Genomic DNA, 19,118 nt, shown 5'->3' with positions numbered 1-19,118 from the left:
CTGCCTCTCCTCCATTTTGGGAGGTAGCTCTGCTCCAGGTAATAGTCTCATCATTTACAGGGCCCACTCCTCCAGATCATTTCCAGGTTTAGCTCTCATCCATTTGGAACAGGTGTTATCCCATCCATGCAGCTTTTGATTCCAGAGTCTCTTCTATTCCCTTTGTGTTTTCCTTTTCATCGTGAGGGATATTCCCATGCTTTGTTCAGATGATATCCCACTTTTTGATTGCAGAATCAATGTAGGACAACATTGAAGTCCTGTTTAAGCTGTTAATCACTTCCTGTTATCAAATATGAGATGGAGATATCCCATGAACTGAATTGCTGCAATCAAGTTACTTAGGTGCACTCTGACTTGTGCAAATCGACAACACAATACATTACAGACAAGTAACCATAGACATTGTGCAAGAATAAATATTCTGCTTCTATTTATTCATGTTTCATTTACATTGGATAAATATCAAACATTAAATGAGTGTACACACAATTGATTAACGACATTTTAAATCTTTCTTCTCCAAGGAAGAGGTTACTGCCTTTAATTCCCTTTTCCAAGGAAAACACATCTTTCCTTGGTTTCAAGAATCCTATAACTGGTACACACTTTTCCTATCCTGTACACACTTTGCCAAGACTGGTTTCACTCTATAGATTTGCTGTATTCACATGATCTATTGTGAACTTATTGAGGGCAATTAAGACATTATTTTAATTATTAAATGAGTGTAGGCATGTGACCCATTTGGTACATTATTTGAATACAAGATTGTTTCTTTTGTACTGTTCAATCATAATTCACACTTTAACATTCACTAAGAAATTCCCATAAACAATATTTGATTCTAGCAGAAAGATGTCAAGCAAGAGGGGAAAAAAAGACCATTTCTAATTAATGACACCTATTAAATAAACCCAATTCATAATGATTATTGAAGCACATTAATATATTGATTTGTAATCAATTGTTGTAACTTGAGATTCAGTATAGAATATACTTATGTGTGTCAACTGTTATGCAAATGTAAGTTTTTTAGTAATCAACTCTTACCATTGATTTTGCATTAACTGAAACACAGACATATTTAAAATGTGTATATTAATTGTAATATTGTCAAGTAGTACATGCTATTTTTACCGTATATAAAGTATCCTTATTTATATTTTCAAAGTAAAATAACTTTTTCAAACTGATGATGTTTGTGCTTAAATAAAAACAATCACTTTATAAGTCATTGCAACATATACTATCAGTGTGATTCTTTATTTTAATAAGAACTGATGGTTACTTGCCTTTTTATTCCCTTTGAAGGTCCCTGGAACACTTTACAATTGGTTTAAGTTCTTTTGTTAATTTCCAAAAATACGACATTGTAACCAAATTAGTTATACAACTATACTCTTTTTATGTATTTGACTCTGATAATGCATGATCATTTACTCAATCCTACTAGAATTTTAAAATGATTTATCCAATTTTCTTACCCTTATTTTGATGAATAAATGGGCACCATGATAACCACCATGTTCAATGACGATCATGTAAGATTGATGCCTCCACCATTTTGGAACATAATATTACTAAGTAAGTCTGACACTGAAAAAGGGCAAACAGTGACAAGTCTATAGCCCTCACTGTCATCCATGTTGAAAGTGTTTGCCACGTCATACTTTCTTTGTAACTATATTTATTTCCGAACAATACTAACCACATAGAATACCAATTCTAACCTCTCATACACAATAGATCTCTTTACAAATCAAACTGTTACTGAAGTTTCAAATAGTAACAATTTCACGGTGATAATGTGTACATGGTAATCGGTTCATCAAGAATTATGCCTACTAGTTACCTTCTTTCTTTGATATACAGATGTCTGTAGAATAAAGAAATCTCAAGTGACTCCTTTTACTTCATGTGTTTTTCACTTGAGACTGCTCATGATCTTCTTTCTGATTAATGGCGATAGAAAGAGGACTATTCTTACTTATATTCCTCCTGTTTGATTCAAAGGTTTGCATTTCTTATTTACTCATAGAAATATGTTTTTACAACAACCATATTGATTAACATTCTCTGTGAATTCACAAGACATGTGTGATTTTATGTCCAATCATTGTATGTTTGGATTTGTGTTTACATTTCTGAGATGTACTGCGCACCATGTTCAATTTGTGATTAAAATGATTTCAGAGCCCATATCTTTCTTTATACATTATTTGATAATATGCTCTTCTTTAAGTTTAGAAAGTAATGATGAACTTATCAGTAGGAAACTGGCCCTTCATAATGTGTAAAATTTATAATTTTCTGATATTTAATATCTTTGTTCTGTATCCAGTGTCATCACAACATCTATAAAGAAAAGATGTGCACATTATCAAAAAATAGAAACAACATGTTTTAAACTTAATGCAATGGTGCAAGGTACCTTTCTTTTTCATACAGCACCAACTTTTACGTTTTTTAAGTCTGAACACCAAGTAAATCAGCCTACACAGATTTTAGTCATTGTAATAGATTTCCTTCTATTCTTAATAAGAAAGTGTAGCTCATGATCTGTATCCAGTCCCAAGTTGCTGGTTCAAATGAAAAAAAATATACCTGGCTTCTTTTTGTCTGAGTGGTTCTTCTCGATCATCTCCTTCTATACAGTCTTCCACCTTTGTAATCCCACAAAACCATATGTGCTCAATCGATTGGTGAAATATTCCCATTGGCTTCCTCAAGGGAATACCCACCTCCAATCTTCATAGATTGATCATATTTTCCATACATGGGGAAGATGGGTGTTGTATGCTCTTAACACGCTTAAATGCAAAATCATTTCTGTTCCATATCGCCTATTAACAATATGGCACAGTAATGAAATATGAATTTCTGGGCTCTCATGGCCTAGACGGACACAGAGACATGCAGCATAAGTATATACGATAATTATTTATGAAGTTTTTAATATTCTAATTGCATTAATTATTAAAAATGTAGGAGGTTCCGATTTGCACTCATTTAACAAAGGAGAATGTCACAGACACAACACACTCTTCCATTTGATTCTACTTCATATGTCTGAGGTTTTATAATGACAATCATTTTTAGATGCATTTCTGGTGCTAACTTTAAATAAGCTTAATTTCCTTGAATTCTGAATACTTGTGTTCACCATAATGGGTCATGTAAACAACTCTCAGATGCTTCATTGTCTATTTTACAATTCTGGGCATCTGGCCGGCTTTGTTGCCTTTACTGGTATCAAAGGTCACATGCTAAGTGCAATCATTTTTCTTTGAAGCTCAGCATTAGGACAAGAAGCTTTGTTGTCATGGGCACAGTTCTGATTCTCATCAGTTTAGGACCCTGTCGATTCATCCTTGGTGCAATTTGAAAATGTATTTATAAAACTATTCACTTGAAATGCACTCACAAGGGTGAAGGCATTTCAGTCCTCTGGGGTCTTAGTCAAGGTGGCTTTTTGTTCTGTGAACCTAATGGGTTTTCATGATTAAATGCAAAAAAACCTTATTCACTCGAGATGGCTAAGCTACATCTCTGGGGACACTTAACCCTCCCACCATTTAATCATGTATGCAGGGCTAAAAAAGAAGAAATAAATGTGTCAGTGATTTCACTGTAGAGCTAACCAGCTAACCAAAGTAGGCACACCAAAGCCCACATTAGAAAACCATTGATTTCGTACACATTCAAACAATAATGTATTCTCGTTTTTTAAACGTTGCAAGTACAAATCATTGTTCAGTCAGAATGGGCTTCTACATGCATTTATAAAATATCACTGGTATCTTTTAAATATATATATTCTTGAAAGAATAACCTAAGGTTTCGATTGCTGTTAAAATAAAACGAAATACACTGTGTACATCGAAACATTACTGACACGCTGGATCTTTTTGCATTTTTAAAGATGCAATTTTATGTATTTCTATAAGGTACACAGTGAATAATGACGAAATATAATGCTGCTCTACCCTTCATAAACATTTATTGTTCGTAGACTCTGAGAATATGCATTGTTTTAGTGCAACAAGGGCACCACTTTGACTGAATACAGTTCCATTTTGAACTGGGGCTTTCAGCATTTCCTGTTGTCACATTTAAAGGTGATTAGAACCCAGCGGCTGAGCCAATTCACAGGAGTGTTCCTGATGTGTGTAAAACTCTACACTATTTGTAGGTTGCTATCTCTCAGGACCACAGGTAACTTACCTGCATCCCATAAATGCTCCCTTGTCATGGTAACTGATAAAAAGAAAAGTACTAATGAATGAAGCAATGCAATATTCCGGTGCCTCTTCACTTTAGATTGAGTCGATCTCTGTGTCCTTTTGTTTTTTTCCTTACAGGACATCTGATAATGAATTCCTATCTTAAAGTACAAAGAGAGCCTGTCATCTATAGGCACATGGCAACACTGGTGGCACATCACCTCTGGGGACCCCCAACACAGGGAGCTAGAAATTACCAGGTGGGCGTAACATGTCTCTTTGCACAGATACTGACATGTTCTTGCTATGCCTGAGCAGATACAGCAGCAAAGTGCTAGGTCTACCCCGAATGTGGGGAGACGAGAACAAGGAAGACAGGGTTACAGCTGGGGCGTGTGTGTCTCTGCATGCAAGCAGAGATCCACATTAGCCCTTTGACTACCTACAGGGAGGAGTACAGAGATCATGGGGACACTGGGAAGGGGACACATAGGAGTCCTGCGAAGTCATGGCTCAATGTCGTAGGTGACATTAGACAGGGAACAAACACTACCAATTAGGCTTTAAGAATTGATCCCATCTACTTTCAGATGATAAAGGATCACGCACAATCATGTACATCAACAAATGCGGTCCAATGTATTTCATTGCATCCGTAGATTAACCTCCAATGGTTTTCCTTAATTTAAGCCATTTAAGTACGACTTAGCTTCTATTTTACAGCCCGCGTTGTAATTAAATACCTCACGCGGGTCAGATCAATATTGATCTTGTTTTCATCAAATTTGTGGATTATTATTGACTTTACTGCACAATTTTTTGTAATATGCCCAAAGAGTTTATTGAGTTTACTTGTACACTTTACACTTTACAAATTTGTAGCAAGGTTGGTTAATTTATAGGGTTACATTCACATAATGTAATTTTTTAAGTTGCCTTAGCATACACGGAAATATGAGTGCTTTAGATCCATTCATACACCCAACATGGCGGCGCTCGCGGCACAAATGTAGTCCGTGTTTGAATCTACTTCTGCGTTGCGTGCAACAGTAAATACTCTACGCACTCTAGCACGTGAGGCTCCAGCTCCTTCAGACAGACGGAGACGCCATTGAGTACAGGTGTTTCGCGCTAGCCCCTGCCTTTCCAAATTAGCTTTGGGGGGCTGCACATGTGACCGTCTCACCGCACGTAATTGAATTATTAGCACCTAATTGGTGGTTTCTCTTTTTTCTTTGTGTCTTTTCCCATTCCCCTTAATGCATCGTTCTGTGGACACGGACCACAGACCCTCAACCTTTTCTACGCAACAAGCGCCTATATAGGTATGTCAAAGACCACAAATAGTGCACAAACTGTATTCCTATCAAATATTTGTAATTTACAGACTAACTTAGTGCCATGGTTGGTGCAGTTTTAATTGGTTGTTTTCTCTTCTGAATAGTGGAGCCCACAATTATCAACCTAATGCACTAACTTGAATAAACATATTGGTAAACATTTTATGCAAATCAATTTTTAACTTTTAAAATTTCCTATCATACAATACCGACATGGAAGCACAATTAGTAACACCTGGATCCTTTACTTAATTTCTAGTCCGATTGACAACTCTCACAGAACATAAGGTATTTAAACACCTCTCTCATAACTGGTTGGCTTGAACATTAACTGGAGAGACAATTTTGTGTTGCCTTAATCTTAGACTCTAAGTATTTTTGCATTGGTTATTTTATATTTCTCTACTTGTCATTGCACCTCTTTGTGGAATTCCCATTTGTGGTTGCACCACACAATATCCGTTTCCTGTAATTTATGGTTGGTGCAATATGGTATATATTGTTGTTGCACTTGTGACATTGTTTTGACTTGTTGATTATTGGGTCTGACTGCCCACATGCCCTTTGCTTGGATGTGTCTTTGCTTTCTAAATCTCACTCATCACGTTATATTTGTGTCTGATTATATCTTGTACCTTTCAACGCTTGTGTAATCAATTTTCAGCCTCTGATGATGAGCTCTGTAGCTCGAAACACGTGTCTGGCTGTTTTAGGCTGTTTTGATAATTAAAATGTATCTGTAATTGTGACTGCAATTGTGTTTGTGCGCAGACAACAGGCAAACCACCCCTCTTCACAATTTACTTACTGTAGGCAACTTTGGCAGTTTGCCCACACCTTGCCTCAATCTGCAGCCCAGCACTTGGTAACCAAATATCTGTCAAGGCGCCATCTTCTCACTTGTCCCTCTCTGCCAAAACAGGATCTAGTCATTGATATAACACATGATATGATATGGCATTCATAACGCGCCTGTACACAAGTATTTTTAGGCGTGACAAGACAAGGAAGAGAGGACAGAAGGAGGACAAAACAACAATCTTACTAGGCCCTGTGTCATTCAGATCGGGCAAATGCAGGGAAGTGGATGGGAAGAAGTGCCAAAGGGGCGGGGGGTGTAGATGGAGAAGTGCAAGTAATCAAATGTGTAGCCAGCGGGTGGCTCAGTGCAGGTAATAGGCAGTGTAGCCAACAGGTGGCTCTTAAGCGCAGAGAGAGGGGGCTGTAGAGTTACAGATCCAGACCACAAGTGCTGGGGGAGTCAAGAGGCAGTCCGGGGTTCAACTGGATATACAGGGACCTGGGCCCAATTTAAGAGGAGGGTCAGGTGACCAGTGTGTGGACCAGATGGGTCATCAGCAGGGCAGAGGAAGAGAGAAAGCAGAAGCGAAGAGGAAGGTCTTGAGTTGCTTCTGGAACTGGAGGTGGTTCTGCTCAAATTTGAGAGTGGCAGGGAGGCTGCTCCAGAGGGAGATGCCCCAGCCAAAGAAAGAGATCTACCCCCAACTCTCTGCTTGGAAAAGCTACTGACCCTGAGAGAGTTGGAGGTGGATGAGCAGAGGGCTCAAGAAGGAAGAGGTTTAGGAAGAGAACATTTGAGTTAGTGCGGTCCCAGGTTCCAGAAAGTCTTGTGGACGATGCATAGGGTCTTGAACTTGATCCTTGCTGCCACTGGGTGCCAGTGAAGAGATTTCAGTGCTGGAGAGATACAATCCCTAGGCTTGAAGCCAATGACAAGTCTTGCAGTCGTGTTCTAGATAGGTTGTAGAGGATGGAGAGTGGAGGCAGGAAGATTTAGAAAGAGGCTGTTGCAGTAGTCCAGCCTAGAGAGGACCAGAGCCCTGGAGACAGTGAGTTTATGGGCGAAAGTAAGGAAAGGAAGAATACTTCTGAGGAGCTGCAGCTGATAGTTTGACTTCTTACAGACACAGAGATGTGAGGAGAGAAGCAGAAAGTGGAGTCGAAGATAACCCCAAGGTCCTTAGCCACACAGGTAGGAGTAGGAAGAGGGCCCAGAATGGGCGGACAGAAAGAGAGAGGAAAGGAGGGAGCTGGTGTTCCGATGTGGAGGATCTCAGTCTTACTGGCATTAAGGCAGAGGTTATTAGTTGCACACCACTTCTGGATTGCGGACAGACAGTGGATGAGAGAAGGAGTAGAGGTGGCTGAGGGGAGCCTGAAAGAGGGGTGGGTGTCATCCGCATAGCACTGAAGAGAACAGCGATGCAGTGGGCAAGAGGTAGCAGGTAATGGTTGAACAGCCAGGGAGAAAGGTTAGACCTCTGTGGTACACCACAGGTAGAGAGAGAGACAGAAGCGAGGAAGGACCCCAGCTGGACCTGGGAGGGTTGATCAGTGAGAAAGGAGGTCAGCCAGGCCAAGGCCTGATCAGTAATACCCAGCTTATCGCAGAGGCGACTGAGCAGGATGGCATGGTAGACTGTATCAAAAGCAGAAGAAAGACTGAGGACAATGAGGACAGAAGGAAGGCTAGAATCAAGGTTACAGAGCATGTCTTCACAGATGTTCAGGAGAGCGTTTTCAGTGCTTCTGGCTGCTATGAAGCCAGACTGGTGGTCATGGACCAACAGATTCATTGTGAAGATTAAGCTGGGTGATGGCCAGCTTTTCCAAGAGTTTGCCCTGGAGAGGAGTTATGGCGATTGGGTGATAGTTAGCCCGAGAGGAAGGATCGACAGAGGGCTTCATAAGGAGGGGGTGCACACAGGAGTGCTTAAGGGGAAGGGGAAGGTTCCAGTGGCAAAAGAGTGATTTCAGAGATCAGCCATGGCTGGAGCAAGGGTGTCAATGTGGTCCTTGATGGTTCTGAAAATCTGTTTTGACAAGACTGTCATAGATCGGACTTGTCTAGAAATGTCGTCAGCGTGAACAAGGGAAAGGAAGAGAAGGGAGGATGAGAGGAGGCCACAGGCAGGCCGGTAGTGGAGGAGGAGGAGGAAGAGCAAGAGAGGGTGGACAGGATGCCCTGAGTTTTAGTGATGAAATGAGAAGCCAAGGCCGTGCAGAGGGCCTGGGAGGGAACAGAAGCGATAGAGACTGCAGCAGGGTTGGCCCGCTCCTTGCAGATTTTGAAGAGTTCGGCTGAGTTGTTAGATGCCGCAGAGACGCATGGCTGGATGTGTGCTCTCTTTCTGGTGAGGACAGAGAGTCTGTACTGCCTTTGGAGCAGGTGGCAGGCCAGTTTGCCATAGGGTGCACCTGTAGCCCTCCACTTCCTCTCAGCCACCCAGCACTTGCGTTTGATGGTGACGAGGTTGGAGTCGTAACAAGAGTTGAATTTGGATTTGAGCTTCAAGCGGATCCTCATGACAGGGGGAAGTACATCAAGAGTGTCGGAGATAGAAAGATGGAGGTTAGAAAGGGCTGTGTCAGGATGTGAGTCAGCTGACGGTGCAGAAGGAGGAGGGAAAGTAGCAGCGAAAGCCTCAACTGACACACGCTTCATGGGTCGGATGATCGAGAAGGTAGGTGGCAGTGCTGGAGTCGATTTGGCCTGAGGGGTAGAGAGAGCGAGATGGGAGGAAAGGAGAAAGTGATCACTCCAGGAGAGAGGAGTGGTGAGAGGGATAGAGAGGGGGAGGAGTGAGGAGATCAGAACATCATGGGTGTGTCCTGCACAGTGAGTCGGGCAAGAGCGAAGAATAGAGAGAGAGAGTCACAGAGGTTGCGAAAGAGTCCTGCAGAAAGACATGCAGCATTAAGGTCTCCGAGGAGGGGAGGTTGAGAGGTAGAGGCGAAGAGGGAGGAGAAGAGGTTCACCCACTCAGAGAGGAAGGAGGCTACCTGGCGGCCGGGCAGCCGTAGATAGTGGCCACAGTGAGAGAAAGACCAGGTGAGATAGAGAGCCTGCAGAACAGGCATTCAAATGAGGAGTAGTCCTGCATAGGAATGATAGAAGCAGGGATCCACTCTGGGAAGATCAAGATTACACCCCCACCTGGATGGTTGGTTTTGGGCGTGGAGAGGATGTTGTAGCCATCAGGAAGGAGAGTGTCAAAGCTTGTGACAGAGCTGGCCGTGAACTACGTGTCGGTCAGATCAAGTACATCTAGATTTAGTTCTTCATGGATGCGGCAGATGTCAGAGGAGTGTTTGACTGCTGAGCGAGAGTAGCAATGTGGAGCAGGTTGCCACCTTTGAAAGTCTTCCGTGGAGGGGTACAGGTCAGAGGTGCGCCCGAGGTTGGGCAGGGGAGGAAGGAGGAGATGGCAAGGTAGCCAAGGAGGAGATGTGGGTGCCAAAGAGGTGGCGGAGGAAAGATGCAACAGGGTGGCTGGAGAAGCAGCAGTGACAGCCACTGAGGTGGCAGAGGATGTAGGAAGCAGAGGAACCAGAGATGAAAGTGAAAGGACAGCAAGAGAAAAAAGGAAGTTGATAAAGCATGGGATAATGACTGCTCAGAGGTTATGGCCCGAGGTGAAGCAGAAGGTCATAAGTTGGGGAAGCGTCATTATCCCAAGTCCTTCTCTCAATCTACAAGCCTAACAGCACATACTAGCAATAGCAATATATGTTTTGGAGTTTTGGTAGTGAAGGAAAAAACGTTTAAATAGTAACTAAAGTAAATAGCAAACTGTGTTAGAAAATTAAATGTGGTTTATTTTGCAGAATTTAAACAACAAGGTTGCCTTCAAAATTTAAGAAATCGATTTGACAGCTCGCTTAAAATAGAACAGGTTTTGCATGAGCATGCATTATGTGTAATGTAAAAATAAACTCCTTTTCAAAGAACATGAAAGCAATCTCGAATGTTTTAGCTGTCTCTTTGGTGCATTCAATTAAATATTGCAGCAAAGTAAAGATCCACGCAGAGAGGGAGGTCTTGTTGAAAGATATCCTGCCCAGGAATTGCATTGTTCGCCTGTCTGCTTTTGAAGTGGGAACATTCAGAATGCAGTCAATTACAGTAGTTGTCGACTGCACTCCGAACATTGGGATTCCTGAGAAGAGGTTAATAATGATGTCCATGGGCTAATTTCGCTTATTTTCAGAGATGGATTTCCTGTTGTGTTATAAATAAACACTTAGACCCTATAGGTGTATATCTCATCCAACCCTTGAACCTTCACTTGGTGTGCCACGTGGTTTGTTGATCCACCACACACCTCATGCACCCCACCCAGCATGGCATTGAGGACACATAGGGCCACCATATGGAAAGTCTGAGCTGGAATAAAGGAGAATCCTTTTTGCACCATTGTTTCTGCTTGGGCAAGTAACAAAAATACGTTTGGCTTTTAGGCCTTTTGCACCTGGGCAAAAATCAAACAAATTTACTTTGCACTGTTTGCTACTTAAACAATAAGAAATGCAGCAGAGAGGTTGTTTATCAAAGTCCCATCTTGAACATTTCAAAAAGTGAGCAAAAAGAAAGTGTAATATTTACCCTGTACATGTCTGTAAGAAATAAGGCACAAACTAAGAGTATTACAAAACTGTTACTTGTTGCACAACTAGCAAAAGTGGTGCAAAATATGTTTTCCCTTCTTACGCACTCTCGCGTACTTAAGATTTAGATGCTATTCAATCAACAGAATTCCTTCGCGTGAGAGCCTACCAGGCTGGACCATAACTCAAAAACAAAGAGGTGATGGCTGGAAGGTTCAGAATGAATCTTAACCTCTGCCATTCTAAACCTTCCAGCTATCACCGCTTTTTTTCTGGCTGAAGTCACCCCGAGTGGGACGGGTATGCCCAGACGTGGGTCTCGTGCCTGCTGGGCCTAGAGACCCAAGCTACTCCTCACTGATGATGTCCAATGAGGCCGAACATGTTTGGGGATGCTTGTGATCTCGTGCAGAAGGGATGTGATTTAGCAGTTCAGGCTGGACTGCCTCTTTGGGGGTGGGACCAAGCCTGATTTGCATATGGTCTTTCCCCTTCTGTAATGGCTTGGCAGGTGAATAACGATAGTCTGGAGGGTTGCCCAGAGCAATGCCAGAGGTTAAGATTAATTCTAAACCTTGCAGCTATCACCTCTTTTATTTTGCTGGACCATAACTCAGACTGATCTTTGCTTTTGAATAATTCTTACTTTTTCCACTTCCCTCTCCATCCGAATCCTAGTATGATTTTGAACAAAAATAAATAATGTTTGCTTTCCAAACTGTGGAAAATGTGATTGCTTAGTAGCCTATGCCAGGGTTATGCCTTTTACCTGCAGCTGTTTCCAGCGGGTGTTGATCTGTTCCAAGGCCCGGGCATTTTCCATGGACAAGTGGACGTCTGATATGGCAAGCTGGTGAGCGAGGTCATTAACCAGCTTCACCCCGTCCTTCATTGGAGAAAGCTCTTCCTTAAACAGCTGCAACCACCAAGATGGACAAGAAAAAGAAAACACCAGTTTACTTTATTGGACAGTATAGGGCACTGCACATCTATAGGTAGCAGAGAGAAAGAGAAAACATAGTATTGTAGAAGGGTAATGATCAAAGGACGCAGATACATTACACCAAAGGATCACAAGCTGCATCCAATGGCCAATGAGAGTGCAAGCTTGAGTTGTCTGTGATGTCACTTGGAACCCGTGGTGAAATGCACCCAGCTGCTGAGTAGTTGCCATCTCTTTTCCACCGATTCATTGTCCCAGAGAGACGCACTGCAGGGGGTGTAGTAGGACATGAGGGAACATAGATTGGCATCTTTGCCACCTCCACTCACTCCCTAAACATGACAAAAATACTTGATGTCCTGCCACCATCTCTCATCTTCCTTGTTTTGATGGTCCCACTGCCAGAACACCAAAGCACAACCTGGCATCCAGTCATCCTCACCCCACCTCTCTTGTGCTTTTCCTTCCCAAACCAAAGCATGCAATAGTTGGTGTGCTGCCACCCAGCCCAACCCCACCTCGTGGGGGTTGCCCCCAGATACAAACCAGTATGTGGCATCTTGCCAATCACACCACACATTTATAACAGAGCATAGAGTTTTGAAAATAAACACATACAACAGAACAGAGAAGAGTTTGGAGCAAATATGTGGCCAGGTGCCTTACTTTAGGGGACTAATAGTATGAAGGATACGGAAACTCCTGAGAGCAATGGAAATAATGGGTCATGAAACTGTGGGGTTTGCAATGGGAATGACCAAGAAGGCCGAATACCAAGCCAAACTAGAGGATGATGGCCGCTGTCTCTTATCTCTTATTGTGTGGCCGAGGGCAGTCACAGAAGACACCCAAACAGACCCATTCCAGGGGTAAGAGTTTGCATGCCTTAATAGCCAGACCCAAACTCCCACAGGAGAAAAAACAGCCCACTGTAACTTTCGGACTCGGTTATACACATAGATGGGTATTGGGTCTTGTCTATTGTAAGAGTTGTATGAGAAGATAAGCTGATTCTGGGTAAGTCTTAGTTTGTTGAGGTGTGGAGTATTTGGTGGAAGAGACAGCATGAAAGTGACACGGACACCCTTACCCCTGTCATGAATCCTGCCTCCAAGTGTAACTACTGGTATGATTCTCATTTAGCCTCCCTGAAACGCAAGTGAAGGGTGGCTGAATGGAAGTGGCATGCCTCAAACACATCCACTGACAAACTGGCCTGTCGCCTACTCCAAAGACAATACTGTTTCGCCCACATCCAATTGTTCAAGATCTGTAAGGAACTAGCCAATCCGACCTCAATTTCCACCTCCCCTTCTCCTTCCCAGGCCCTCTGTAGTGCACTGGCCTTCAATTTCACAACCAAAGCACTTGACTTTCTGTCCTCACTCTCCACTACACCCCACCCTACTCCTGCACCTGCTCTCAGGCCTCCCTTGGCACCCCTCCCCTCTCCCACATACTCTTACCTTCTCGCCCATAGCACCGTACGAGGTCGCTAAAGCTGTCTGCTTTCTGAAAATCTTCTCCAAACAGGTGCCCCCTGCTCCTCCAAACCTATAAAGAACATCTCCTCTCTCACACCCTACCTCCACTACCCCCTTCCTTTGCAAACTCTTGGAGAAGTTGGTCATCTCCCAACTGACCCACCACACTAAATCTGTTGGCTGTCTCCTTGACCACCAGTCTGGCTTTAGAGCATTCAGAGGTAAACTGGTCTCCTGAACACCCATGAAGACCTGCTCTCAAACCTTGATTCTAACTCTCCCTCATCCTCATTGACTTGTCCTCTGCCTTTGATACGGTCAATCATTCCACCCTCATACAGCGACTCCATGATACCCTCTGCATCACTGACTTGGCACTGCCGTGGCTGACCTTCCTTTCTAACCGACCTTCCCTGGTGCAACTGGGCCATTTCCTCTCTTCCATCTGACTCTCTACTTGCGGCATCCGCAGGGCTCTATCCTATCTCTGTGGCTCTTCAACATCTACGTTGCCTATATGGCTCCCCTGATTTCCTCCTTCTCTCCTCATTTACACTGTTATGCTGATGACACACAACTCTTCTTCAAGCTTCCCTCCACTACCTACTCTTCTTCCTCTCTCATTCCTGACTGTCTGACTGCTATTCAAGCATGATGCAGAGCTAATGATCTCTGTCTAAATGCCAGTAAAATGGAAATCCTTCTCATTGGGACTCCTGATCCCTGCTTCCCTAACACTCTCTGGCTGCACTCCTTGGGCCCCCCTCACCAACCGGTAAGGCCAAAAACCATGGTGTCATCTTTGACTCCTCGCTCTCCTTCTCCCCTCACATCACGGACCTTGTCAAGAAGGCCCACTTTCAGCTTCACCTCCTCAGAGGCATTCTCTCCTTCCTTACCTTCCCCCAGAAACTCAATGTCTCCAGTGCTCTGGTTCTCTCTAGGCAACAGCCTCTTCCTCAATTCACCCTCTTTCCTCTCTTTGCCCCCTTTGACTAATCCAGAATAGGACTGCAAGATTTATCTTTGGCCTGAAGCCCAGGGACCACATCTTTACAGCCCTAAAATCTCTCCACTGGCACCTGGTGACTGCAAGGATCAAATTCAAGACCCTCTGCATCACCCACAAGGTTTTCTGGGGCCTGGGATCCTGCTACACCCAACTCTCTCTCCCTAAATACCTCTCTGTTAGAGCCCTCTGGTTCTCTAGCTCCCATCCTCTGCAGATCAGATGTTTTTCCAAGTAGAGATTAAGGCGGTAGATCTCTCTTTTTGCCAGTGCCTCCCTCTGGAAAGGCCTCCCTGCCCCTCTCAGACTTGAGCCGGACCTCCTTCAGTTCCAGAAGCTTCTCAAGACCCTGCTCTTCTCTACTTCCTTCCGGCTCGCCCTCTCTTGCTAACACCCCCTCTTCTGCTGTGAATGGTGGCTGGTCCCTTATGAGTCTTACAGGGCACCAGGCCCTCCTTGCCCAGTCCATACCAGCGTCTCCCCTAACCAGCACTGCCCTCCGGGGCCCCCTTCCCTGACTAACCAGGTGGGTTGGTCATCCCTCCCGATTCTGGTCCACCCTCTGTCCTCACATTTAGAGGTTGGTCCGCCCCCGACAGCCCCTGGCACTTGCACCCTGAGCTCCCTCACGGGTCCTGCCTAGACCCTGGGCCCTCCCCTGACTATCACCTACCCCCCTTGCACTTCTTGCTATTGCACTTGCACGATACAAATGGACCATTATTGTTTTTTGTATCTCCCTGCCCACCCCCTTTTGTCTTGTGGCACCATTTTGCTGTATAGTGCACATTATATAATAAATAAATAAATACATAAATAAATAAAGATTGGATTGTTTAGTGAGAGAGGAGGTTGGTGCTCCTTAAAGTCTAGGTCTGGGGTGGTAGATTTCTTTGCACCATGTTAAGTCCAGCAGATTCCAGGTGCCCCTGTTGTAACCATTAATCTTTATGTGCAATTTTCATTCAGTGTAGGTGGGTGTTGTTGCGGGTCCAGTTAAACATTCAGCAAAAGGAATTTGTGATTGTTTCACCCCTTTATGGATATGAGGAGCTGGTATTTTGGAATGGGTGCTGATGCTTGACCTGCTTGTGGTGGCATATGTGGTGTGTCTTGTTACCGCACTTGTTGAATAAAAAATATGTTGTCATGTTTAATTTTTCTTGTGTTGGCACAATGGTTTACACCGTAACAACCTGTGTTTGTTCTATTCTTTTGTGGTCACATAATCTCACTGCTAAACCAGCATGTAGTAGCTTGCCCTCTCGATGGGAAACAAGGTTGGCAAGGTCACTGTGGGAAGTTCAGAAATAAACATCTAAATTAATGTCTACATATAAAAAGTGCTAATTTAGTCATTTAATAGCAGAACAGGTATTCAAAGCTCTACCCAACCATCACAATTGGGGGCTCTCCAAAATACCAATGAAAATAATCACCTGGCTCACAGGCTACTTTCTTGAAATATCTTTATTAATTTTCATTACACATGCACAACAACCACCAGTGGAATCAGTTTTGCACTAAGATAAATATACAATGGATCATGAACACAATTACTGTATTCTGCATGAGCATATTGCAATATTCGTCACAATCGTGTAAATCACATAAAATTGTTAATTATATCAAATCAACAGTAACTATTCCCTATGGCTCTACAAATGTACCTCATTCTCCTCAACTTCACCATGGTGGCAGACTGGTCGAGCTTTGAAATTCAAATCCAGCTTTCATCATGTGACCCTATTCACTGAACATGTTCTCATAGCATAAACTAATATTATGTTTGCAATCACTAATTTTATTTGCAAGATTCTTGCTTCTTCTGTTTTTCTGCATTGCTTGAAGTCAAGCTGCAGCCGACCCCATGTTCTCGGTTTTCCATGCATGGAGTCCGAGAATATTTGCAGAGAGCCATTGCTGAGTGTGGCCGGTCAGAAGAAGGATAGAGACAGATATTTTCCATTCTGTGGACATTATTCGGCAATATTAAGAAATAAACTCCTGACTCCCTAAGATATGGGTTTTCCCTGCCTAACACAAAACTAAGCAAATTATCATCAGTGTATAACCTGATCAAAGGTTGGATGTCTAGCAACTAGCTCTGTTTGAATCCATCTAAAACAGAGCTCAAGATCTTTGGCAATCCCCAACTAAGAGATAAACTCAGCTGAGATTATAACTTGATGAAATTGGATGGTTCTAATAACGCTATTTGTGACAGGGTAAACATTCCAGGGGTGTGTTTTGAAGCCTCCTTTATTTCAAAATCACAGGTGGAAGCCATAGTTGGGAACGCTCAGTACAACCTAAGAGTATTGAGACAAGCTAAGCCTCTGCTATCGCAAATAAATTGTGAAATGTTGGTACGGGCCATTATCACCCCTTGTATAGATGATTGCAGAACCCTATTGCCAAACTCCCAAATTCTCCAGAATGAGGTTGTCAGGATTATCTGTGACATTCCTAAAAAAGAACACATAACTCAAGCAAGAAGGAATTTGCATTGGCTCCCAGTAGCCCGTGAGTGACGTTTAGAGCCCTCTCAATAGCGCATCAATGCACCTTATGATGTGTGCCTGCCTATTTATCAAGGTCATTTCGTTCCAGTTCCCTAGGTCAATTGACATTACCCAGGTTTAAAAAATCCAAAGGACTTGGGCTCTCCTTTGTTGTGGGTGCAGCATCTGCTTGAAATACTCTACCAGGAACTCTTCGATTGGAATCCAGCTTTGTTAAATTTAAGAAACAACTTAAGACCTGGCTGTTTGAATAAATTGTTAAAATAGACTGTTCTTAGGTTCTCTTTTGTCCAGTCTCTTTTTGTCCGTTGTGTTTATGTCCTGCACCCTGATGCCTGTGGGATTTGGTGCATTATACATAAATAAATAAATAAATAAATAAATAAATAAATAAACTAGGCTGCTCGTCAGTTTTCATTGAGTCCAAAAGGAAAAATCGGTCCTTGGTACAAATCTAAGCTGTTCTGTGCCTACCACTATCAAAAACAACCTAGATACAGGAGAATTACTCCGTTCTCCAGTGGTCTGCTTTTCAGAACGTCACTTTAGTAACTTAAGAATAGACAGTTCTTGGCAACTATTTTGACCAGTTGAAACAGTTACGAAATATGGCTTTTCAATTTCTCTCTCTTGTCCTTGACACCTTGTTTTCCCCTTTTGCAGTTTTACCACTGATGCTTCTTCTAAAGACAATCTTCACAATTCATCGTGGCTGGGCCAATTATAAGGATTCTTAAATGATCTCTCACTATTCTCTTTCACTCAGCAATGTCTGCCTGGATCATACTTTCCACATCTTGCTTTTAGATTTTTTTTATGGCCTCAGGAATTCTATATGGTCCGAGATTTACAATCTTTCCTTGTGGAGTTCTGATATTGTGAAAGAAGTTCTTAACTCTCCCTGGTTGATCTACAAAAACATCTGGAAACTATGCTAACAAGTCCTTGATATCCTCCTGTTGTGAGGGAGTTAGTTTAGGGGATATCAGTGTATTTTCCTGTCCTACTCTGTGAGTAGTGTGACTATGGTTACAGAGGAGTTTTCACATTTATCTACCCTCCATTCCTTTAACAGGTTGATATGATATAGTCAAGTTTTTGCTTTTCTGTCGGGTTGGGAAACCAAGTAGCTAGAAGGGCTTTTTCCAGTATATTGTATAGCCCAAACCATTTGGATACATTATGCTTTTGCTGGTTGGTAATAGGACTAAAAAAGGTTTGTTCCACTGAAAAAGAACCAGGAATGGGCTTTTAATCGCAGAGGGTAGTCTGATCATATTGGGCCTGCCACAGGCGTTTCTTAACAATCTCTCGGATGTAGTGATATGCTCTTCTATCTCTTGCACCGTCTGTGAGATTTGAACAATGGTTTCCTCCCAGATCTCTCTGAGCATATCGAGAACATATTGTGGCTCTCCTCTGTATGACAACTCAAATGGGGAGATCCCAAAAGAGGCCTTAGGTGTCTTTCTCACACCAGAAAGAGCCCACAGAATCATGGTGTCCCAGCTCGTACTATCTGCCTTTATGCGTTTTCTTAATAGCCTCTTAAGTGTCCGGTTAAAGCGCTCAACGAGCCCATCGGTCTGGGTGTGATAAACCGAGATCATCAAGGTATTTTTAGGGAGGATATCCTTTATCTCAGCCATGAGGTGGGACATGAAGGTGGTACCCTGATCTGCTAGTATTTTCTTAAGAAGTTCGACTTGGGAAAGGAATGGAATGAGATGTTTTAAGATGTGCTGGCTCGTGTTATTTCCCAGCGGTAAGGCCTCTGGATATCTTATAGTGTTTTCAACAATTCCCAGAATAAATCAGTTCCCCAATTTAGATGGTTAGAGGGGTCCAACGGTATCCATAGCAATGCATGAAAAAGGTAGGTCGATGAAAGGGATGGGTTGTAAAGGGGCTGGTGGAACTGGGGTGGTTGCCGTCTGCTGACAAATGGGGCAGGTTAACACAAAATTCACGTTGGCAAAAATGTAGTAGAATTTTATCGTCACTTGACTCCAAGTGTTTCTGACTCTTTGATGTCCTGCCGTCAAGTGAGAGTGAGCTAACTCTGGGACTACTCTTCTATGGATTCTCGGGATCATTAACTGTGTCCTGGCTTTTCCCTCTGGTGTTAGGTCACCCCGATACAAGAGTCCTTTACTTAAACAAAAAAGAAAGGACTAAACTG

The 19,118-nt window shown here is 42.9% G+C and overlaps 1 protein-coding gene across 4 annotated transcripts in view; it reads right to left on the bottom strand.

The window, feature by feature from the left end:
- The window catches only part of DRP2 (dystrophin related protein 2), a 1,496,582-nt gene that overhangs the window by 434,178 nt on the left and 1,043,286 nt on the right, over positions 1-19,118 (bottom strand). For all 4 annotated transcript variants that reach the window (XM_069613022.1, XM_069613021.1, XM_069613023.1 and 1 more), the window contains one exon: positions 11,745-11,891. In XM_069613022.1, coding sequence (XP_069469123.1) covers positions 11,745-11,891 — 147 coding nt within the window. The remainder of the gene's footprint in view (positions 1-11,744; positions 11,892-19,118) is intronic.

Source organism: Ambystoma mexicanum, chromosome 5p (assembly GCF_040938575.1).
Source record: "Ambystoma mexicanum isolate Mex_15411 chromosome 5p, UKY_AmexF1_1, whole genome shotgun sequence".
Taxonomy (NCBI): domain Eukaryota; kingdom Metazoa; phylum Chordata; class Amphibia; order Caudata; family Ambystomatidae; genus Ambystoma; species Ambystoma mexicanum.
This window is presented reverse-complemented; position numbering and strand designations above follow the sequence as displayed.